The sequence below is a fragment of the Branchiostoma lanceolatum genome, chromosome 13, assembly GCF_035083965.1.
Source record: "Branchiostoma lanceolatum isolate klBraLanc5 chromosome 13, klBraLanc5.hap2, whole genome shotgun sequence".
Taxonomy (NCBI): Eukaryota; Metazoa; Chordata; class Leptocardii; order Amphioxiformes; family Branchiostomatidae; genus Branchiostoma; species Branchiostoma lanceolatum.
In genome coordinates this window covers 18,865,018-18,887,033 of record NC_089734.1, presented here as the reverse complement: position 1 = coordinate 18,887,033, position 22,016 = coordinate 18,865,018, and the positions used below count along the sequence as shown (strand labels likewise).

General features: G+C 40.1%; 1 protein-coding gene across 5 annotated transcripts in view; it reads left to right on the top strand.

Annotated features, from left to right (window-relative positions):
* The window catches only part of LOC136447354 (receptor-type tyrosine-protein phosphatase N2-like), a 104,665-nt gene that overhangs the window by 18,505 nt on the left and 64,144 nt on the right, over positions 1-22,016 (top strand). For 4 of the 5 annotated variants that reach the window (XM_066446182.1, XM_066446183.1, XM_066446186.1 and 1 more), the window contains exons 3-6: positions 9,178-9,346; positions 11,506-11,707; positions 16,991-17,525; positions 18,910-19,041. In XM_066446182.1, the coding sequence (XP_066302279.1) occupies positions 9,178-9,346; positions 11,506-11,707; positions 16,991-17,525; positions 18,910-19,041 (1,038 nt within the window). The remainder of the gene's footprint in view (positions 1-9,177; positions 9,347-11,505; positions 11,708-16,990; positions 17,526-18,909; positions 19,042-22,016) is intronic. The other variant, XM_066446184.1, reaches the window with a different exon arrangement.

Here is a 22,016-nt window from a genome sequence, read left to right as displayed (position 1 = left end):
GTCATGAAACTAGGAATATGCATTTCCACTGTTAAACAGTGGAAATGCATAATACTGTTTAACAGTGGAAATGCATAATACTGTCTTGATATTGCTGTTGATCTAGATTCATAATATTATGTATTTTCAACCGTGAACTGAAAACGCATTCAGAAACATTGATCAAGCTTCTTTAAGTCCCCCAAAAATTAACAAATTTTCGGTATATTTGCTGTTAGGAAATTTCATGCAATTGTTTTAAACACTGCATTGTCTTCAATCTGTTGCAGTGAAAAATGTACAGAATGTATTTTTAATTCTTGTTATCCTTGTAATGCTAAATGCTTCTTTCCATTTTTACCCCCAATGTCTTTTCCGGTTGTTGCTTATCAAATTGATCACCAGCATGTGCAAAGTTCTGTATGGACCTTACATTCATTTTGTTACTTGCGCTTAGGGATAATCCTTTGATCTGTGCACAACTGGAAGCCTTGCCAAAGACTTTTTATTGACAAAATCATTCTAAGGAATAGCAAAGAGGCCCATCAATGCCTGTATAAGGGCTTTCATCATGAGCACGTGATAGGTTTTGCTGCCATCCATTCCAGAAGCTCGAGCTCTAATTTTGTGGGAGCCATTTTTTATGACACGAAAAACTCAAAACGGCCTGCTGGCCGCTTTTCAATGAAGTCATGTGGGGGGGCTGTGCATGCATACAACAATGTACCTAGCTTTTAAACATTTTCATGTATTGGAATGAATGAATGAATAATAAAGTTACACCAATCAAATTTGTTGGTTGGTTTTGCTCATGGATTTAGAAAAATACTGCTTAGGTCGGTATCTCACTAGACTGAACCAAATTGTGCTAGGAAATTGCTCCAAATTTACAAATTTTGCGGCACACTTGCGTCCTTGGCATTTGCATGAAGCCCAGATAAGGCAAACAAAATAGCCTCTCCCGGAATGTCACATTCTCTGAGTTTCTATACGAAGGTAGATTTATCGGACATTGCAGTATTGCCACTGAATTAAAACTAACTTAAAGATACAATGATTAAAAGTTAATCAAAAAGAGATTTTACATCATGATAAAAGAATGTTTGCCAGTTTTTATGCCCATTTGCACCATTTTGAAAATTGAAAATTTTTGGAAAACATGAAGCAGGTTACTGGGTATCCAACAAAAACAAACAAATTACCCTTTGTGTACATGTAGCTAAGAACCCTACATTTATCAGTGAGTGTGAAGTACTTTGTGTTAAATTTTGATACAGTAACTGGCCTTATACATTTGGCATGACGACTGCATCGTTGTAAAGCTCAAGGTCACATTTTTCTCATTCTTTTTATTGACTTTCCAAGTAACAAAGAAATGATAACAACATGGCACATATACAAAATACGTGAAAACACATGAGAAACCACAAAACTGATACATAAAACCGGGAATCAATAAATTGAATATATGATCAGAAATATTTACTGAGAACCAATGCATTTTGGTAAACAATTACATAATGAGAAGAATGATGTTACTTCGGTTATCAGCTAGTTATGATTTCTTTTCTTTGTTGAAGACTTATATTTTCAAGTTAACCTTTATTGCTGTATTATTTGTCATTATTTGATACTTTTAAATGTTGCTATGTATTTATATGTAAGGGGTTTTGCCCCTCCAGAAATCTTTGAAAAACGCCACCAGGCGACATGTATTTCTGGTAAAACAAATAAACTGAAACTGAAACTAAATGTATGTTGAAAGGACAGTATATACACTGTAGTGTACCCCACTTTCCCAGGTGTTTTTGAGTCTTATCAAGTCATTTGGCAATAATGTATTCTAATTTTTGAACATAAGAGACATAAGAAATAAAACCTGATAGATGTAACTTCTGTTGGCGATATTTGAGAATATAAATTTTACCTAAAAGAATAATTACGTTTGACAGAACTGGGCAACGATCACTTAAATCACCAAAGACTGTTATTAAAGACATTCATATGCAAATGAGTATTTGTAAGGTTAAAGAACCAGTCATCCACCTCGGACCAGGTCAAGGTCACATTAACATCTGGCCCAGAATGAATTAGACATCCATTGGCCTGATCAAGCTGGCATCAAATGAGTTAGTGACGGCCTCACTTGTCCATTTACAAACCCATGTGAAGTGTTCCGGTGTTCTTATGTCTAATATAAAGGCTCATTTTGTAATAATGGGAGAGATGGAAATATACATGTAGCTACATGCTTATCGTATTCAATGGAAAGAGATATACATGTATCATAACGTTTTAGAACTGCTTCTCTTTTGGGCAGACAACAGATAGGAGTCTGGACCAGTGGACTGTATAAGTAGTTGTAATTATGTTTCGCCAACGAAACATATTGTTTTTGTAAGGTTTCTTCTCCTTCTTCTTCTTCTTCTTCTTCTTCTTCTCCTGTCAAACCTTCAAATCGCTTCTTCTCGGTCGTCCGTTGACCAAATTAGCTGAAATTTGGTATGCAGGTAGAGTCCATTCCAAGTCACCGCGAGGGTTGTTATTGTCATAATTCAGAACTATTTTCAAGTTATTGTTATTATTTGTGTAAGAGATTTGATACTTTTGAAATATTTTGAATGTCATTTCAACTTTCTAAATATTTCTTAAGTTTTCTAAAACTTTAGAAATATTCATGACGTAGAATATGATATTTACAATGGTTTCTAAATAATGGTAACAGCATTCTACTATTATTTACAATTTTTTACAATTTCTTACCATTTTCTACCATTATATGTAACATCTCTATAAATAGGTCAGAGGGCTGGGAAGAAAGCAATTCACACATCCTTGCAAAGTTTAGGGAAGAATGCTTTCCACAAAGGACCGAGCGGTGTCCTGCAGTGAAGTCTAAAGATGTACAAAGGCAGACAGAAGGGCCAGATTAGCACCTACTTTTATGGGGGCAATCACCATTCTACCATTGTTAACCATTTTCTACCATTTCTTGTTAATATTTCTAAAAGTTAAATAATCACATTGATGTTTAGAAATTATTACAAATAAAGAGGTTTTTGTGCAGTTACTTTCAAAATATTTCCAAGTTATCTAATTAAATTCAAATGAATTCATATTTTGTATTTGATCTTTTAGAAAAATTTAGAACTATTGTCAGTCAGATATTCTTTTATTAGAAATTTTTCAAAATGATTACAAATATTATCATAAAACCCTCGCGGTGACTCGGAATGGACTCTATACCCCTAGACCCTTTTAAAATTTTTTTGATATAAGTTTTTAAAATGATTTTATGGAGGTTTTTTGGTCATTTTCAGACAAAAGTCGCACATGATGGCCTCCAGTACCGTGGTGTTGAAACCTGAGGACCTGAAATTTGGTTTAGTTGTGCATTGGATATTTACCCAAAGGACCCCATTATTTTTTTTGGCATACACTACTTCAAAATGATTTATTTTGCAATTGTTTGATGCAATTTTTGGTTATTTTCTGTCGGGGCCAGCAAGAACTAGGTCATACTGTAACATAAGCCCTCCTACACTTCCCAGGTCTGGACCAAGCAGATGTCAGGGGGTACCTCTACTAATGGTATTACAGAAAGTTATATGGACCTTATGTTACATGGTACGGATGTTATATTTGAGATGTAGGTACCTATAGGAAAGGTGACTACACCTGACAATTACTTATGCTAATGAGGACCTAATTCGCATAATGTATGCATAAAGTTGTATGTCCCTTACCGTAAATGCTGCGGATGTCATCTTTGAGATGTAGGTACCTTTAGGAAAGGCGAACACACCAGGCCATAAATTATGCTAATGAGGACCCAATTTGCATAATCGATGCATGAAGTTGTATGCCCCTTACCGTAAAAGCTGCGGATGTCATCTTTGAGATGTAGGTACCTTTCGGAAAGGCGAACACACCTGGCCATAAATTATGCTAATGAGGACCTCATTTGCATGATTTATGCTTAAACTTGTAATTCCCTTACCGGAAAAGCTGCAGATGTCAGATTTGACATGTACGTACCGTTAGCAAAGGTGATCACACCTGGCCATGAATTATGCTAATGAGGACCTCATTTGCATAATTCATGCATAAACTTGTATTACCCTTACCGTGACAGCTGCGGATGTCATCTTTAAGATGTAGGTACCATTAGGAAAGGTGAATGCACCTGGCCAAAAATTATGCTAATGAGGACCTCATTTGCCTAATATATGCTGAAACTTGTATTTCCCTTACCGTACAAGCTGCAGATGTCATATTTCAGATGTAGGTAGCTTTAGGAAAGGTGCACACGCCTGGCCATGACATATGCTAATGGGGACCTCACTTGCATAATTTATGCATGATGTTGTATTCCCCTTACTGTAAAAGCTGTGGATGTCATCTTGTACATGTAGGTACATGTAGGAAAGGTGAAAGCACCTGGACATAACTTATGCTCATGAGGACCTCATTTGCCTAAATTATGCAGAAACTTGGATTTGCCCAGGAGTTATTTTGGGACAGCCCACTTCTTGCATGAGGAGTATGGGCGAAACATCCTGAATTTGCTCTTAAAGCAAATGACGGCCAGTCTAGTTCACTTTATCTTCACAGTAGCAAAATTTCACGGTGTTACTGTAAGGAAAATTGACATTTTCACTGAACTTTAACTTCACGGTGGTGGCAAGCGATTTACAGAACAGATTTGTGAAGGAATCATAAACAATAACAACAGGTTTCACGAGACTAATTATAGGAAAAATGGTATCTATTGATGTTCATCTCATACAATATATATCCTCACATCATAGGAACAACTGTACATTACAAATTGTATATTCCAAAAATGATTTCTACAGTTAACTAACACTAATTCAATGGAAACGCATATTCCCTGCATCATTATTTCATAGTCAGGGCTTGAAATTCATTTTTGGGAATACAGTCTGGTGCAGGCGGCCTTAAAAATTAGGTGCACAGAAATAATTTGGGTGCACAACAAAACCCTATAGCTACATGTTGTAACTTCAAAATTTTTAAGTGCATCAAACAACGAACAAAAAAGGTAAAATTACTTTTTCTGACACTTAAATTTCAAGAATATTCTATATACAATTATAGAATCCGCTTAACTGCACACCCCATTTGCCAGCGTATTTGGTGCAATTATCCCACTGGTGCAATAATGCGAAATAATGCGAAATCATACAGGAGGTGAATGGTTTATAAACCTCAGTGAGCTGTATGAACTTGTTAGCACGCATTTAGATGTTAGAAAGGTTTCGTTATACAGGTACAGTGCGGTAACACCGTAGATTCCACCTCTTGTTAGGGCCACGTTTATGTATTTTAAAAAATTTAAATTTCATATTCTCAGGAAAGACATCTCAGGACGCAGTGAGTGAAATCAGTAAGCGCCAGCAGCAGTATATGAAATAGCGCTGCCGCGAACCTAAAACCGCCGACAACACCCCATGTCATCCTTAACATGAAATCAAATCCCCGCGAACTTAAATGCATTCACAGTAATAAGACAGTGTACAGGTAGAGACCAGTCTTTATTGAGTACAGCAGTCTGCCAAAATGCAATACCGCCTTTAGCAGACGTGCGTCTCTTTATGGTGACGACACGCCCCGTGACCCGCCCAGGACCTCCCATACGATCGCTATCAATGTGATTGTCAATGGAGACCACCTTACTTTGTAAGTGAAAACAAGCTTAGCCACGTTTGGGACAGTGTTCTCACCGCAAAAGCACCACCTACATCGTCTACTTATAGCGTTGAGAAGCAGTACTCCAGTCAGAAGCTCTGAAGAAGGTGTCTGATAGACACCGAACCGTTAGCAGGTGAGATTACCTGGTTGTGAAAAAGAATCTCCTATATCCCAATTTTAGACATATTGGCGGTATTGTGCCTCTATAGGCACTTATCGGCTCATTTGTACCGCATTTGCCGATTTTTAGCGCACCTTTTTAGCTAACTTGTCGAGGATTTTTGAAACATTTTGGTGCAGTTATCCGGCATTGGAGACAATGCATCGTGCAGATATGCGGAGTCACTAACAATGCAGTGAATGGGCACCGGTTTGGGATTTTGGGATTTGGTGCAGTTAAATGGAATGTGCGTTTATCCGAGGTGCAATTAAGTGGTTTCTACTGTACTTGCGTACTATATTTCCTCTACCCTATATAGCCTACAAAAAAAATCTGGGTGCACTGGTGCACCCACAGTCAATTTGGGTGCACAAAGGTGCACATGCACCCACTATTTCAACTTTCAAGCCCTGACAGTGGAGAGGTCACAACAAACATTTCATGACTTACAGTACGACAGTTCTCTGACTGCTCTACCAGAGGCTTAGACAAACATCCTGTCACGACTTCCACAGAAGTGCAAACCTGGCATGTGTGTTATGTAAACACTCGGTAACTGCATGTTATGTAAACATGCATTATAATTTATAGTTAAGTACCCTCGTTACCTGCACAGCACCTTTTGTTTTCCATTTTATTCCTTCAGAAAATAATGTAGGTATTGAAGGAAATATCTTATAAATCTACTGCATAACAGGTTGCTTCTGTGAAGAATTTTAAGGCATTTTGGACTTTTTAGGCTAGTTTTATCATAGGCCTAGCATACAGGGAGACATCACACTTATTTTCAGCAGTGCAGGGTAAATCTTCATCTCCATGAAAAATGGAGATATTGTTTTGGGTGTGTCTGTTTGTTTGTCTGTTTGTGTTTCCGCACCACTCCAGTCAGCATTACTCAAGAGCCCCTTGATGGATTACGATGATATTTGGTATGTGGGCGGGTGATGTGAAGCCAAAACTCAAGGTCGATTTTGGGCCCCCTGGTATGTGACCTTGGTACTGCAGCAGAACTTAAATTTTTGTATCTTTTCACCTGGACGTGCTGTGGTCTTGATTTTTGGGTGACAGATAGCTTGTGATGTAATAAAGAAGTGGTGTAGGTTTGGGCCCCCTAGCAGCTTCCTCTGGAACTGCAGGGGCGTTTTTGTGAAAATCTTCTAAGGAGAATAAATGAACAAAGGAACAACGGATTTCCATGATATTTAGTACGCAGGTAGCTTAGATAGAGATATACACAATGAAGTGCAAATTATGCTAATTGGGACTTAATTTGCATAGCTAATGAGGAAAATCTATATTTGCAGTGTTTTCCATTATCAGACTCAAATACATGTAACGTATGTAGTTTATGGAAAGTGGATCATCAACAGATACCAATTATGCAAATTAATTCCTAATTTGCATAATAAATGCAAAACATCATATCTCATCTAATTGGAAAATTATAGGACTGTCAATATGATACTTAGTATGCAGGTAGCTTAGACAGAGATATACTGTAAGTCTATTAATATTTGCGAGAAATTTAAGTTCGCGAGACCTTCTCTTCGCCAACTCATCTCCTCGCGAACTTGTAGTTTTACTGGGCTGCCCCCCTCCCAACACCTTCCGTCCCAAACACTATGATAACAAATTCTACCGATGACAAGACTCAACAGACCATTGACTCTTTCCAGCATGAAATAAAAGTTTCATCAACACACAAGCGATACATGGGGTCATTATTAAGTTACTACGCACTTCTTACAACGAACGGTAAAAGAAAGTACACCTAAGTTACGACGGTATCGGAGAAAATCGAAAAATTCGCACCGGCATTTTGTTTGTATCCACATTATTATGACGCCGCGGGCGTATAAAGGACGCCGTCCCCCGTCAGAAAATCCAACTCCTTTGTTTTGTTAGGTATTGTTATTCTTGAATACAATCAATGTCGGCACCTTTCGCATATGTTGTTCTCATTAAAAACTTGTTTTTCAAGGTTGAAGTCGGTCTTTAGAAGTTCATACAAGCGTCATTCATGTCATAGTTTTTCGGCAATCGATTTCCTGCGAACGTGGACAGAGCACGACTAAAAGCCGAAACCCTCAAAAGAATTTGTATCGAAGGACCAGCCATTGATCAATTCCATTTCTGTCGGGATATTAAAAGATAAACTTGTACAAGGAAACGTATTTCCACCGCTGTAATTTCAGTAGACAAGCCAATCCAAGCGGCCGAGGGCGCCATGTTGAAGACGTTTAAGACGGTTCACAATATCGCTAATATGCGCTACCGAAAAAAAATCATAACACCCGTTCGCGAACTCAAACACCTCGCGAACTCCTGTCTAGCTAAGTTTCGCGAAATCAAGTGCTCGCGAACATGACAAGACTAACAGTACATAATGAAGTGCAAATTATGCTAATTGTGACTTAATATGCAAAGCTATTGAGGAAAATCTATATTTGCAGTGTTTTCCATTATCAGACTCAAATACATGTAATAATTATGTAGTTTATGGAAAGTGGAGCATCAACATATGTCAATTATGCAAATGAATTCCTAATTTGCATATTCAATGCAAAAACACCATAATTCATCTAATTGGAAAATTATAGGACTGTCAATATTGCAACTGTCTTAGTCTAAGTCAACATGTGTAAGTAAGATAAAGGTGTTTATGACCAAGCATATATTATGCAAATGTGTAAGTCATTTGCATAAATAGAATTGTTCATGGAGATATGAGGTCGTGGAACTCTTGTTTAACTCTGTGCACAGTCAGCATGCAGTAACATGTTTAGTAAAAAAAAGCCAACCTACCGACAGGCTTTTAGTTAGGATTTACATGTACTGACAGGGCATCGCAAACTGTATCACTAATCGGGCTCTATGGATCAATAATTAGCAGGTAGCCTTGCATGTCAATCAATTTACATGCTGTCCCAGTGTGTGGTATGTGGAATAAACAACAGTTGCAACTTGTGTTTGTGAGGAACACAATCATGTAGTTACCAGGGAAACATGGTGTCTCATGGGCGTCCCCTGCAAAAGGAGGACATCTAATTTTCATGTTATCCCAGTTTACCCTCCTACATGTAGCTATAAATTAGTATAATAGCCTGCCTACCAACGAACCAAACAACCAACTAACTAACTAAATAAGCAACCAACCAAAGACCTAGGAAACAAACAAACAAACAAACAAACAAGCAATCTCAGATACAAACAACCCTTTGCAAAGGTGACGGTGTGCTCAGTCAGTACGCCAAAAACAGATACTAATTTCAAAACCTTCTGAATCCCATGGATATACCTTAATCGTGCACTCTGTTTTACAGACAATTTGTTTGGGAGTTGCCAGGAGGACCCAGTAGAAGCCATCTACTCCTACAACCCCTCCAGAGAGCAGTTACAGGACCTCCGGGACGACATTACAGAACTGGTGGCAGACGGGTATGGTTGGCGAGATGACGTCACACAAGCCACCATAGGTGGCCACCTCAACAGGTATTCAACTGACATATAGGGCCTTTTCTTCAATGTGAAGGACTCTGCTATATAGCAGTTTTTAGGAAATTTAAGGGCTCAAAATATCCAATCTCCAGGAAAAATTTCTAAGAAGACATCTCCCAATATTGCATAGAAAAATGTATCAGGCTTGGTATTATCAAAAACATTATAATACATTAGACACTGACCAAGATTGTTAAGATGTATTTTGTAGGCGTTGGGACAAAAATCGACCCGGCATTTGCTCATTAATCAAACAACTTACATGCTCAATGTCAATTTGTACAGAAAAGAGTATTTCAAAACCTGAATAGTAAAAGAAATATAGTCTCTTTCATTTTGAATCCATTGTTGCTATTTCCTGCTCAGTGCTTGTGGGCTATACTGTATATTAAAGCCATTTACATTGCCCTATATCTTGCAACAATGTCAGGACATATGTAGAATCTCATAAAGATTAATAAAGTTAACTAAATAATTTCTGTACATAAAAGAGGGTCCCCCGAAAGTGCAAAATGGAATGAAATGGAACGAAATGGAACGAAATGGAACGAAATGGAACGAAATGGAACGAAATGGAACGAAATGGAACGAAATGGAACGAATTGGAACAAAATGGAACGAAATGGAAAGAAATGGAACGAAATGGAATGAAATGGAACGAAATAAAAGAACAAAAACAACATTAGTAACATTATGAAATGAAATACCACAATTATAAGTAGTAGACCGGAACAGGAAGCATTTCAAATACAGAAATACATTATAAATAAGGTAAATACATAAATGGTAAGAACATAATATAACGTGTTTTATTTCTTGAATCTATGTGATGATATAAAATACAACGTTTTTGTCGCGTTTGTGTGGATAGATTCTTCCCTGAAAATGGAGGCGCCGCGTGTAAAGAGATCCGCCGCTCTCCCTTGTGTACCAACGTCTGCAATTGTACTGCTGCAAATAGCAGGGAAAACAAGCAAACAGAACTGAGTATCGAAGTTAGGACTAGATTATACAGTTGGTGGTAACATTGCATCTCATAATTCACCAATAGGGCATGAGGCAAGCGTTATTTTATTATTCATACAGCGTGTTCGGAGCTGTTCTCCCCCAAATGGGGCCCCGCATACAAATAAACCGCCATTGTTTGCCTGCGCGACGGAACTGTGGGCGTGCGCTACCGACAGGTTGAATCAATCTCCGACTTTCCAGATATTTACATACGGTTTTAGTCCATAACTAGTACGTAGCATATGCCTATCTCCGCAAAAACGATTTTTATACAACCAATTGTTCGGCTCAAAGTCAGAACCCTGTCGGAGAATGGACCCCTCCGTTAATGGCATGCAAATGAAGCTCTGCGCTGCGTCACAAATTTCACACATTTCACACTCCATTCAAACACGGACGTGGAGCCCTCTGGAGACATTTCTGCTTCCTTGTTCACGACAAAACAAAGGGAGGGTGTGAATGAGCAGGACATGTATTTCACGGTTCACACAACACGCCAACTCGCTAGCTGTATAAATAATAAGATTACGCTTGCCTCATGCCCTCTTGGAGGTGCAATGTTACCACCAACTTCTGTATAATCTGGTCCTAACTTCGATACTCATTTCCGTTTGCTTGTTTCCCTTGCTATTTGCAGCAGTTCATTTGCAGATCGTTGGTACACAAGGAAGAGCGGCGGATCTCTTTGCACGCGGCGCCTCCATTTTCAGGCAAGAATCTAGCCACACAAACGCGACAAAAACGTTGTTCTTAATATCATCACATAGATTCAAGAAATAAAACAGGTTATATTATGTATTTACCACTCACTTCTGTATTTAAAATGCTTCCTGTTCCAGTCTACTCCTTATAATTTGCTATCTACTGGTATTTCATTTCATAATGTTACATATGTTTTTTTTCGTTCTTCCATTTCGTTCCATTTCGTTCCATTTCGTTGCATTTCGTTCCATTTCGTTCCATTTCGTTCCATTTTGCACTTTTGGGGGACCGATAAAAGAGATAGGGAGATAAGATAAGATTGATTTTATTAGCGACTGGCAGACATATTATTGATGGTGTCTCAAATTGTCACTTCTTATCAACATCTTAGATATGTCTGCTAAAACATTTTGTAACTGCCTTTACTCTGATTGTTCCTTCAGAATACACCAGGACTATGTAGCAGAGCCCCCTGGCAACCCAGCAGGGTATGACAGCCTGGACAAGGCGGATCCATACCTGGGAGAGCTGTACCCTGGGGCAGAGCAGCTGAGTACAGGGGTGGAGAAGAGACGGCAGGAGATGGTGGATCAGCTCAATAAACAGTACCTGGAGCTGATGGACAGAGAAAGGGCACTGGAACAGGTATTAACAATTAAACAATCTTTACTGGGGCTATAAATGGGCGATCTTATTTTCAACCACAGCGCTTTATACTGTCTGTAATGCTAGACTACTGAAGTGTTGGTTATTCAACATGATAACTACAGACACTATGCCAATTCACTTTGATTCAATATTTTCAAATCGATACTTTTAAATCCAAGTACATGACTTTGTATTATGCATGTTTTAAATTCAAGTGCATTTAAATGTAAAGGTTCAAATTTAGTCGTCATTCTGAGAGAAATTAGTTGCCCTTAATTTGCATACAAAATTCCCCTTTACTGAACAATGCATGGTGTTAGCTATAGGGTTAGGATGATATTTTTTACCTCTTGAAATATTCTTTATCCACCTGTCCACTTCAAAATCATGACACAGAACATGCAGTATTACTAGTACTACCGTAACAAACATCAGATTTATTTCAACCCCAAATCAAAACGACATATACAGTCAAACCTACCTAGGCGACCACCTTTTCAACGCGACCACCTGGACATGGCGACCGCTTTTTCTCGGTCCCGAAAATTTTCCCCATAGGCACAAGCATTAGGCTGCCTGTCCAAGGCGACCACCCGTCCAACGCAACCGCGACCGCCACGAATGGAGACCGCACAGAGCACAATCCCTGCCCATGGCGGCCGCCTAATTTTCAAGCGTGTGGTGACATCGGATCATTTTGCTGTCGGATTTCACGGAAATGTTTTCAAGACTTTGAAGGACCAAAATAAGGACAAAATATATGGAATAGCAATGTTATAGCATCGATTCCTCCATGAAGTGTTTTAATTAAACGTTTCCCCTATAAACATTGTAAAGACAAATGTTTGTGATGTTGTTGTGCCTATCGTAATCTTATAGTTTACCGCAAACTCAATTTTCAAAACTATTACGTAGTGCATGGCGTCAAAAAGTCAGATTTCACAGAAGTTACTATCTATTTCTTGTATTTTCAACAAAAATGTGTCTGTGTCTTACTAAATTCCGCCGAAAAATGACTTCGCGGCGGGCAAAACATCGGGCGAGAAATGTTGTTCCTTGGTCCCGACGCCATCTTGGATTTGGCGCGGCCCGGATTTGGCGTACAGCTGACCTTTCTAAAACACGATGCTTTTGTGTATGAACATTTAAGAATACTCTTGACTAGTTATTGATGAAAATTAATATTCTTATTTTCTTTTTATTTCCATGAATCTCACAAACCTTTATTGGACGCTGTGCGTTCTGCTGCACTGAGTATAACTTTCGATGCGGTCGCACAGAGCTTGGCGGCGCGGCGCGACGAAATCGCACTGTTCTGTTTTCATCTTTAGTTGTCAGATCGAAAACTTTTTGACCCTTTTATCCAGCGGTTGGCGCCCCAAAAAAGGCTGCGACCAGCAGGTGTTTTCTAGGGATTTGTCTTAGGCCTTAAAACTTTGCGTGATGTGCGTGTGTGTTTGTGTGTACTATTTAATGTAACGTGTGAATGCGGGAGGGCGCTGCGAGATCATCGAGGCAACCATTGTTTTGTAGTCAAAATTATGACGAAAATTAGCATTATTTGCTGTGTTGCTCCTACAACTGTCTAAATCTGTAACGGCAAAGGACTCACCTGTGATGAATGATGCTAATGGACCAGAACACAAGGCCATATCAAGCTATGAATATGGATTGTATCAACTGTATGATGGTCGTAGAAAGATAGCCAAAAGCATGTTGATCCCAGCAAGGAAATGTAGTAAGACGCAATTTTGTATGTGTGCAATTCTACTTATGTCAGGTGATATCTCAATGAACCCAGGTCCACAGAGTTATCCCAGCCCACCAAAGAAAGAGCATAAGAAAGGACTCATGTTGACACACCAGAACATTCGCAGCCTTCCAGCGAAACACACTGATCTCCAGATCCTCTCCGCAGAAAGTCAGATGGACATAATTGGCCTCACTGAAACTCACCTAAATGAACATTTTCCAGACAACATCATCCAGCTTCCTGGCTACATATTGCTAAGAAAGGACAGAGGTTCAAGACACGGTGGTGGAATAGCAATGTACATCAAGGATTCCTTAGCTTTCAAAGAACGAAACGATCTATGTGTTGATGGATTGGAAGCTCTATGGATCGAGCTGACCCCACCCAAGTCGAAACACCTGCTCCTGTGTTGCGCGTACCGACCACCGAACGACAACAATTTCTTCACCGCCTTCAGACAAAGCCTGGAAAAGGCGTCTGACACAAACTTGGAAGTAACAATAATGGGAGACTTGAACTGTAACCTTCTCCAGGACAAGGGTCCCTCCGAAGATCTGACATTTCTCTGTGACCTTCACGACCTCACCAATCTCATAACGGAACCAACACGAGTGACTGAAAACAGCTCTACTCTGTTAGATGTCATCCTCACATCCAACCCTAGCAAGTACTCAAAGAGTGGTGTGTTCAAATGTGGATTGAGTGACCACCACCTGATCTACACGTATCGAGGCTTGAAACAACCAAAACCCCCACCTAAATGGATCACAGCAAGAATCTTCAAAAGATTCGATGAGGAACAGTTCAAGAAAGACCTAGCAAGGGTACCATGGAGCACAGTTGCTGTCTTCGATTCTGTTCAGGACATGTGGAGTGCGTGGAAGTCACTGTTTGAATCGGTCTGCAACAAACATGCTCCAGTTAAGAAATTCCGGGTAAAAGGAACAGATTGCCCACCCTGGCTATCTCAAGATGTACGCGAGCTCATGTCCCTCAGAGACCAAGCAAGGTACACAGCCGAGAAAACACAAAGACCAACTGACTGGGAAACGTACAAAAAAACTACGCAACCACACCAAGCGCTTAATCCTCTCCAAGAAACGCAACCACTACACCGACAAAATCAACAATGGTTCCGTATCTGACATGTGGAGCTCCTTAAAGTCCCTGTTAGGAAAGCCAAACTCAGGTGATATAACTGGCATGAAGGATACGGAGGGAAACACAAAAACCTCACCACTGGACATCGCCCATGTACTCAACAAATACTTCGGAACAGTCGCTGAAACGCTAGCCCAAAACATCAACAAAGGGTTGTCACATTTCAGTCCTCTACAGTTTGTCAGACACTACCAGTCCCGCTTTACCCTCAAACCTGTGTCAGTGGACTTTGTGACCCAAGAACTCTTAGCTCTGAAGTCTGACAAAGCCACTGGACTTGACCAACTCAACAACAGACTTTTAAAGTCAGCCGCCCAAGAAATAGCACCTTCCCTGACGACCATCATAAACGCGTCGATACAGACAAGTGAATTCCCAGAGGATTGGAAAAACGCAAGGCTGTCACCCATACACAAGGCTGGGGACAGAGACGCCCCCAACAACTACAGACCCATCAGCATCCTGCCTGCCGTCTCCAAAATCCTTGAAAGAGCCGTACACACACAACTCTACGACTACATGGCAACCAACAACATTCTATCAGAAGTTCAATCTGGCTTCAGACCAGGACACTCAACACAAACAGCTGTACACTTACTGACTGAGAGATGGTACAAGGCCATGAACGAGGGTGAACTGACGGGAGCAGTGTTCATTGACCTGTCAAAGGCATTCGACACACTGGATCACACCATCCTCCTCCAGAAGATGTCCAGATACGGCATACAGGGACCCGCTTTTGACTGGTTCCAATCATACCTCACTGGAAGGAAACACTGCACATCCATCAACGGAGCAACCTCTGAGTTTCACCAAGTAAAATACGGAGTACCCCAGGGATCCATACTAGGACCCCTGCTATTCATCATCTACGTCAACGATATGCCAGAATGCCTTCAGTCTTGTGACATTTCAATGTATGCAGATGATACTGTTATCTACTATAGCAACAAGGACTTCACCAACATTGAGAATGTACTTCAAAACGACCTTCAACGGCTGTCGCAATGGTTTGCTGCGAACTCGTTATCAATGAATGGTGGTAAATGTAAAAGTATGCTAATTGGTACAAACAGAAGACTGGCAAGCTGCAACATTCCAAACTTGGCTGTCAATGGCGTCAACCTAAAAACATGCGATAAATACACGTACCTTGGTGTAGTTATCGATCGTCAGCTCAAGTGGAAAGACCAGGCAAAGGCTGTACTAGGAAAACTGCGGCGGTCATTATTCATGATAAAACACTTAAACCCTTTCATCTCAACCTCAGCACTCTGTACCCTGTATAATGCCATCTTCCTACCACACATCACATACGCTTGCACAGCATGGGAAGCTGCCCCCGACCAGGATCTACAGAAAATTCAAAGTATGCAGAATCGGGCTGGAAAACTGATACTCAAGGCCCCACACAGGACACCATCAACCGAAGTGCTCTCTCGGCTGAGCTGGAAAGACGTTAAAGAAACACTCCAGTACTACAATGCCGTACAAACCTACAAAGCCCTAAACAACAAACTGCCACCCTACATGCGCCAGATGTTTGTGTACTGCAGAGACCAGAGTACTCGTACAACCAGACAAAGCACAAGCAGTCAGCTGGTTGTCCCCAAACCCAAGCGAGAGATCTTCAGAAGATCGGTAGCCTACCGTGGACCAAATGTCTGGAACAGCCTACCGCCAGACACACGTACGGCTCCGAATCTGACTTCCTTTAAGAGACTCTTGAAGTAACGGAAATGAACTAAACGAACGGACACGGACCATGAATCAGCTTTCGCCCTACTTTATGTTGTATGTTGTAGAAATTGTATATTGTTGTACCATAAATATGTAATGATATATGTTGATAGAGTTATTAGGACTCAAATGACTGTTTATCTCTGTTATATTGTATCTGACCCTTACCTCTTCCCTCATGACCTCAATGAAAAGCGGCCTGCGTGCCGATTTGAGCTTATCATGAATAAACAAAGGTTCAAACAAACAAATAACGATGTAGCGGTATACAATTATTACAACGATAACGGAAAATGTAATTTTTTTAATCAATGAGAATTGAACCTGGTGGGGGTCATGCTGTCTAAATTCACATAATTTTCCATCCATTTATGTACTGTATTTGAAAACCTCGACCTGGAAACATGTGAGTGGAATCCTCTTCATGGCGACCACCTGTCCATCGCGACCGTTTTTGCTCGGTCCGCCGGGTGGTCGCCTTGGGCAGGTTTGACTGTAACCTCTTTTTCTTCCTACTGAGAAATTTATATAAGTCCCAAAGACAAAATTTGCTGCAGTACTGAACCAGCATTTCCATCTAATACCTTTGACCGAGATGTAATTTTTTTTCCTTTTCTTCCAAACAGCAGGCAGTAGAAGAGAGACGAATGAAAGAAGCCCTACAATGGCGGACCAAGCAGCAAGGCATGCTGGGAAATGACGGCAGCGAGGAGTTGGCCAACTCCTGGCTGGACGACCCTGAGATCAGGGCGAAGCTGAAAACGTTACTAAACACCATCGTTCAGTACTACGGCGACGACATTGACACACCCGGCGACGACTACGTCAAAAAAGGTGGCGACAGCTCTTACTACGACTATCCTCTTGATGAAGGTGTAAATTCTCCTAACCATGGTGAAGGTGATGGGAGTAGGTTGTTGTGGGGAGATTATGGTGGCGGTGGTAGGGATGAGGATGATGCACATGACGAGAAATTAGTCGCTTCGCCAAAATGGCAGGACTATTTCTCGGATGCTGACATGACGACAACGGCTACTAAACCACTAACAGAAGCTGGCATGGTGTTCGGTGGTGGTGGTGATGAAATAGAGTCTAGAGGAGACCCCATAGATGATGACATCATTCCCACACCTGATGCTGACATGCTTCTATCTCTCGTGGGTAAGTGGTCAGGGACATTGCCTGTTTCTTCTTTAGAAAAAGGAATCTGGCCATGTTTTTCTCTGCTCTAACGACCTCTTATTTCATTTAAGTGTGCTCCAAAAACAGAATCTCAGCTTTGACCTTCTTAATGTGCACCTTGTATCATGTAGTACAGGAAATATTAATTTTCCTTGACTAGATTATGCCTCTTTTACGTTTCAAATTTTACCCCCATTAGTTAGACTTGTACAAGATATGCCTTAAGCTGATTTTTTTCCATTTCAAGTGTAGAGTCTTCATTAAATTGGCTACATTTAAAAATGCGATCTTTCAGCTAATGCTAAAGTGAGGGTGAAAGATTTCCCTGGCCGTGCAACAACCACACGTCTAATTTAAGATCCTGTAGTCATTCTACTGGCTAAGAGCACTGAAACCAAAGATTAAAGTTTACACTACTCTGAGGTTGACTCCAAAATCTTGTCCAATAGAAGCAACTTAACTATTGTTTTCTCCAAGCAGATGAACATTGTAGTTTAACACAATCATATGTTTTTTTTAGCATTTTGTACATCTTTCTAGTGGTAAGCATTATCTGCCTTCACCTCAGAGAGTAGATATACAATCAATATCTATCATTATGCCACAAAAAACATTGTGTACAACAAGATGAACCCTACATGTACAAGGAGATGAAGTTAGAATGAAAGCTCCTCTGTGCTCACTTGGTAGATTATATATACATTAAGGCCATGCTGATTTGATTATATGGATGACATCCTCTGAGAACCCTGAAACTGATGCAAGCGTGCAAAAGAAAGTCGGGAAAAAAGAAAGTTACTTTATAATGAAATCTGGTCAGGAAGTTTGAACAAATGACTAGACACAGAGTGTGATGTATACCAAACAATAAATTCACATCTTCTTTTCTGACTTTGGAATTGACTTTCTATAACATTTGGTATCTGTTTTCCGATTTTGTTTTTCAATTTACGGCATACACCAGCTTATTTTGCAGCTTGTTTGTACAATTTACAGTATCATCACAAAATTTACAGTATGGTGGCAACCTTTTTTTGGAAACAGACAAAAATTGATGTGCTAGGATGTCATCCATGTAATCAATGATTATATCTGTGTGGGCTAAATGATATAAAAGATTTTATTCACCATGCAAGTTTTGACTGGCTTTTCCAATGGTCATTGTGAAATACAAGAGGCGAGTAGAAACTCCTGGCTCCCGGGGATCGAACCCGGGCCCGCCAGTCCAAAGGCCGCATGCCATAACCGCTAGGCAAAAAGGTCCAGACCGGTTAGACTGGTCAGTACATTTGAGTACATGTTGTATCTTAAGTTGTTGTTGCCAGACCTTGATTGAATCTGACTGGTTGAAACATTGTTGTAGGAAAAGAGTTGAACAGCCTGTTGGACGGGACCATACGGCTGGAGGATCTGACTGATGTGGAGTACAAGCTGCTGGCTCAGGCCGTCAGGGAGACCATCAGTCTTCTGCAGGACGATAGTCAACAGGATGGAGGTAAGTTTGTTGTTGTTCCTCTATTTTTCTGATAATTTAAAGTTCTGGCAAAGGTACAAAAAATTAAAGTCTTGGGTAGCGTTCATGTGTCTGTGTGTCTGTCAACATTATAACTATATCAGAAGGCCTAAATGGGTTGTCTTTATTGATATTTGGTATGTGGGTACATGTAGGTCTTGATATTGATGAGACCTCGAAATGAAGAAACCCTTGTCCTACGGGAAGCCTATATACATGTATAGGCTCTGTGTATATACAGAGCCTATATGTGAGTCCTGTATATGTATGGGTTGGGGGTATTTTTCAGCTGAACGCATCACACCGCAGGAAAATGCAATGAATGCGGAAGTAACAATGCCACTTCAGCGCAAAAAAAGTCAAGGGAATATGACCTGATTAAGAAATCAAATTAATGATATAAATTGCGTAAAAAACCCTCAGCAGGACAAGGGTTAAATTTTGGGCCCCATAGTGGCTTGCAGTGATGCTGCAGTGGAACTTCCAGTTTTTGTATCTTTGAGATTTACCACATTTGTGGAAGGATTGACATACAAATGTATCAAGTGACTTTTAAATTATGTCAACCTGAAGACCAGACTGTAAGGTTTGACCCCTTACAAACCTTTGTTTGTTTATTTATTTGTTTTACCAGAAATACATTATCGCCTGGTGGCGCTTTTCAAAGATAACCGGGGGGTTCAACCCCTTACATAGTAATACAATAGAAGCCACTTAATTGCACCCCGGATTAACGCACATTCCATTTAATTGCACCGAATCCCAAAATCCCAAACTGGTTCCCATTCACTGCATTGTTAGTGACTCCGCATATCTGCACGGCGCATTGTCACCAATGCTGGATAACTGCGCCAAATTTAAAAAAAAATCCTCAACAAGTTAACTAAAAAGTTGCGCTAAAAATCAGCAAACTCGGTACAAAATGAGCCGATAACTGCCTGTGTAGAGGCACAATACCGCCACTATATTTTGACTAACAAAAGAAGGTGGTCTCCATTGACAGTCGCGTTGATAGGAATCGTATGGGAGATCCCGGGTGGGTCACGGGGCGTGTCGACACCATTAAGAGAGGCACGCCTACCAAAGGTGGCATTACGTCTGATAATGACACAACAAGCAGATGTACTTTCCCGGTAGCATTCTCCCGGTACATTGAAAGTACGCACAGACTCGATGCACTCTCCTAGATTCACTTCCAGCATCACGCAAGCGCAAGTCACCAAGAGTTAAATACCTAGAGAGACAATTAACTGAACCAAGCGTAACCCAGCACCAAGAGATCACGTCTAGCGATATAACAGACGTTAGACAAGGACAACAACAACAACAAGCAACTTTGGCAGACAGCATGCTGTACTCAATGAAGATTGGTCTCTACCTGACTGTACACTGTCTTATTACTGTGAATGCAGGGATTTGAGTTCGCGTTAAGGATGACGTGGGATGTTGTCGGTGGTTTTAGTTTCGCAGCAGTGCTATAGTCACATACTGCTACTGCTGCAGCAATAATAAAAGACCGGCGTCTTTACGTCTTTAATCTGTACAGTATCTTGGTAAACTTCACAATATTTTTTTACATGTCCTTGAATACTGTATATGTAATAGTAACTGCATAATTTTGTCTGTTTTTTTGCGCTAGTGTTTCTGACGAATGATACATTGCTACATCTGTTTCTAATGCGAGCATGTACACCTTTAGTACATTTGAATAAAAATAACCTTTTAGTCCCACTGTGATCGTGCATATCAGTCTTTTAAGATTAAAATTCTCTATGCGTGATATTGGTTTGATAAAACCAAGCGTCAACTAGACAGTATCCTGACCTGAACCTGAACCTCTGGACCTAAACCTGATTAAGCTGAACCAGTATCCACCCCAAGTTATGATCATTATGTTTCCATTTTTTTTGGTCTCAACTGAAGAAACTCAAGTTTTTATGACTCTTTATGATAATTCGTAAACTATATACATTGGTGTCGACAAAATGAGGAAAAATTTGATTGTGGGCTTCAGCAGCTTTTCTTGGTACTGTAGCAAAAATCTGAGTTTCTGTATCTTCTATTCTAGATGCATGCTATGGTCATGATTTTTAAGAAGCAGAAAGAATTTCTGTTTTGTTGGAGTGCAATGCCTTCTAGCACGATGAGTGTGAATGGCAGCAGCTTTCCCTGAATTGAGTTTTTGTTATGTTGGAGAGTGAGTCTTGGGAAAACTAGTAGATCTTAAAGCCCACTTTCTACTGGACGGATACCACTGAAATTGGATTTTTATAACATAATTGAATGACACAATCATAATGTTAAAGTATGACTTCAAAGATAACAAAATATTTAACATATAACACTTAATAGAATATACATTATTAATCTTTATATACATGTAATGTGGGGTCCCATAACTTCGACAGTACCATAACTTCGAACTAGTTTTACTTTGTCTTATGCAGAAGAGAGACATGTCTGTTTCTATCCACTGTGCTGAATAAAAACGCAGAGAACCTAAGTTCATGCATATAGCTGTCGTCTGAATGAAATACGGATTTGTGTACAGTTAACTGATTTTTGCGCCACCAGGAAAATTTGGCTACAAACAATGGCTACGTTCGACGCAAGTTCATTGCGTAATGGCAACTCTTACATAAAGAACAGTCAACAATCGGCACGCAAACTTTATTGTTTTACACATGAGGCATAAAGCCATACAAAACACACAAAAAACGTAGGTGTTTGTTAGTTTATGTCGCGATTAAACTTGTCTTAAATAACAAAATAACCGCGGCTTCGAACGCCCTCCCCCTTTACGTCACGGCCATTCCGTTAACCAAGATTCGAATGTGATGCTACAGTGTTGACGTTTCACGGTCCCCCTGTCTAAATCATGTACGAGCTAGTGAGGCTCCAAAACCGCAAATCTTATTAATCTAGCTTGAAACACGTCAGATAAACTTGCATTTGAT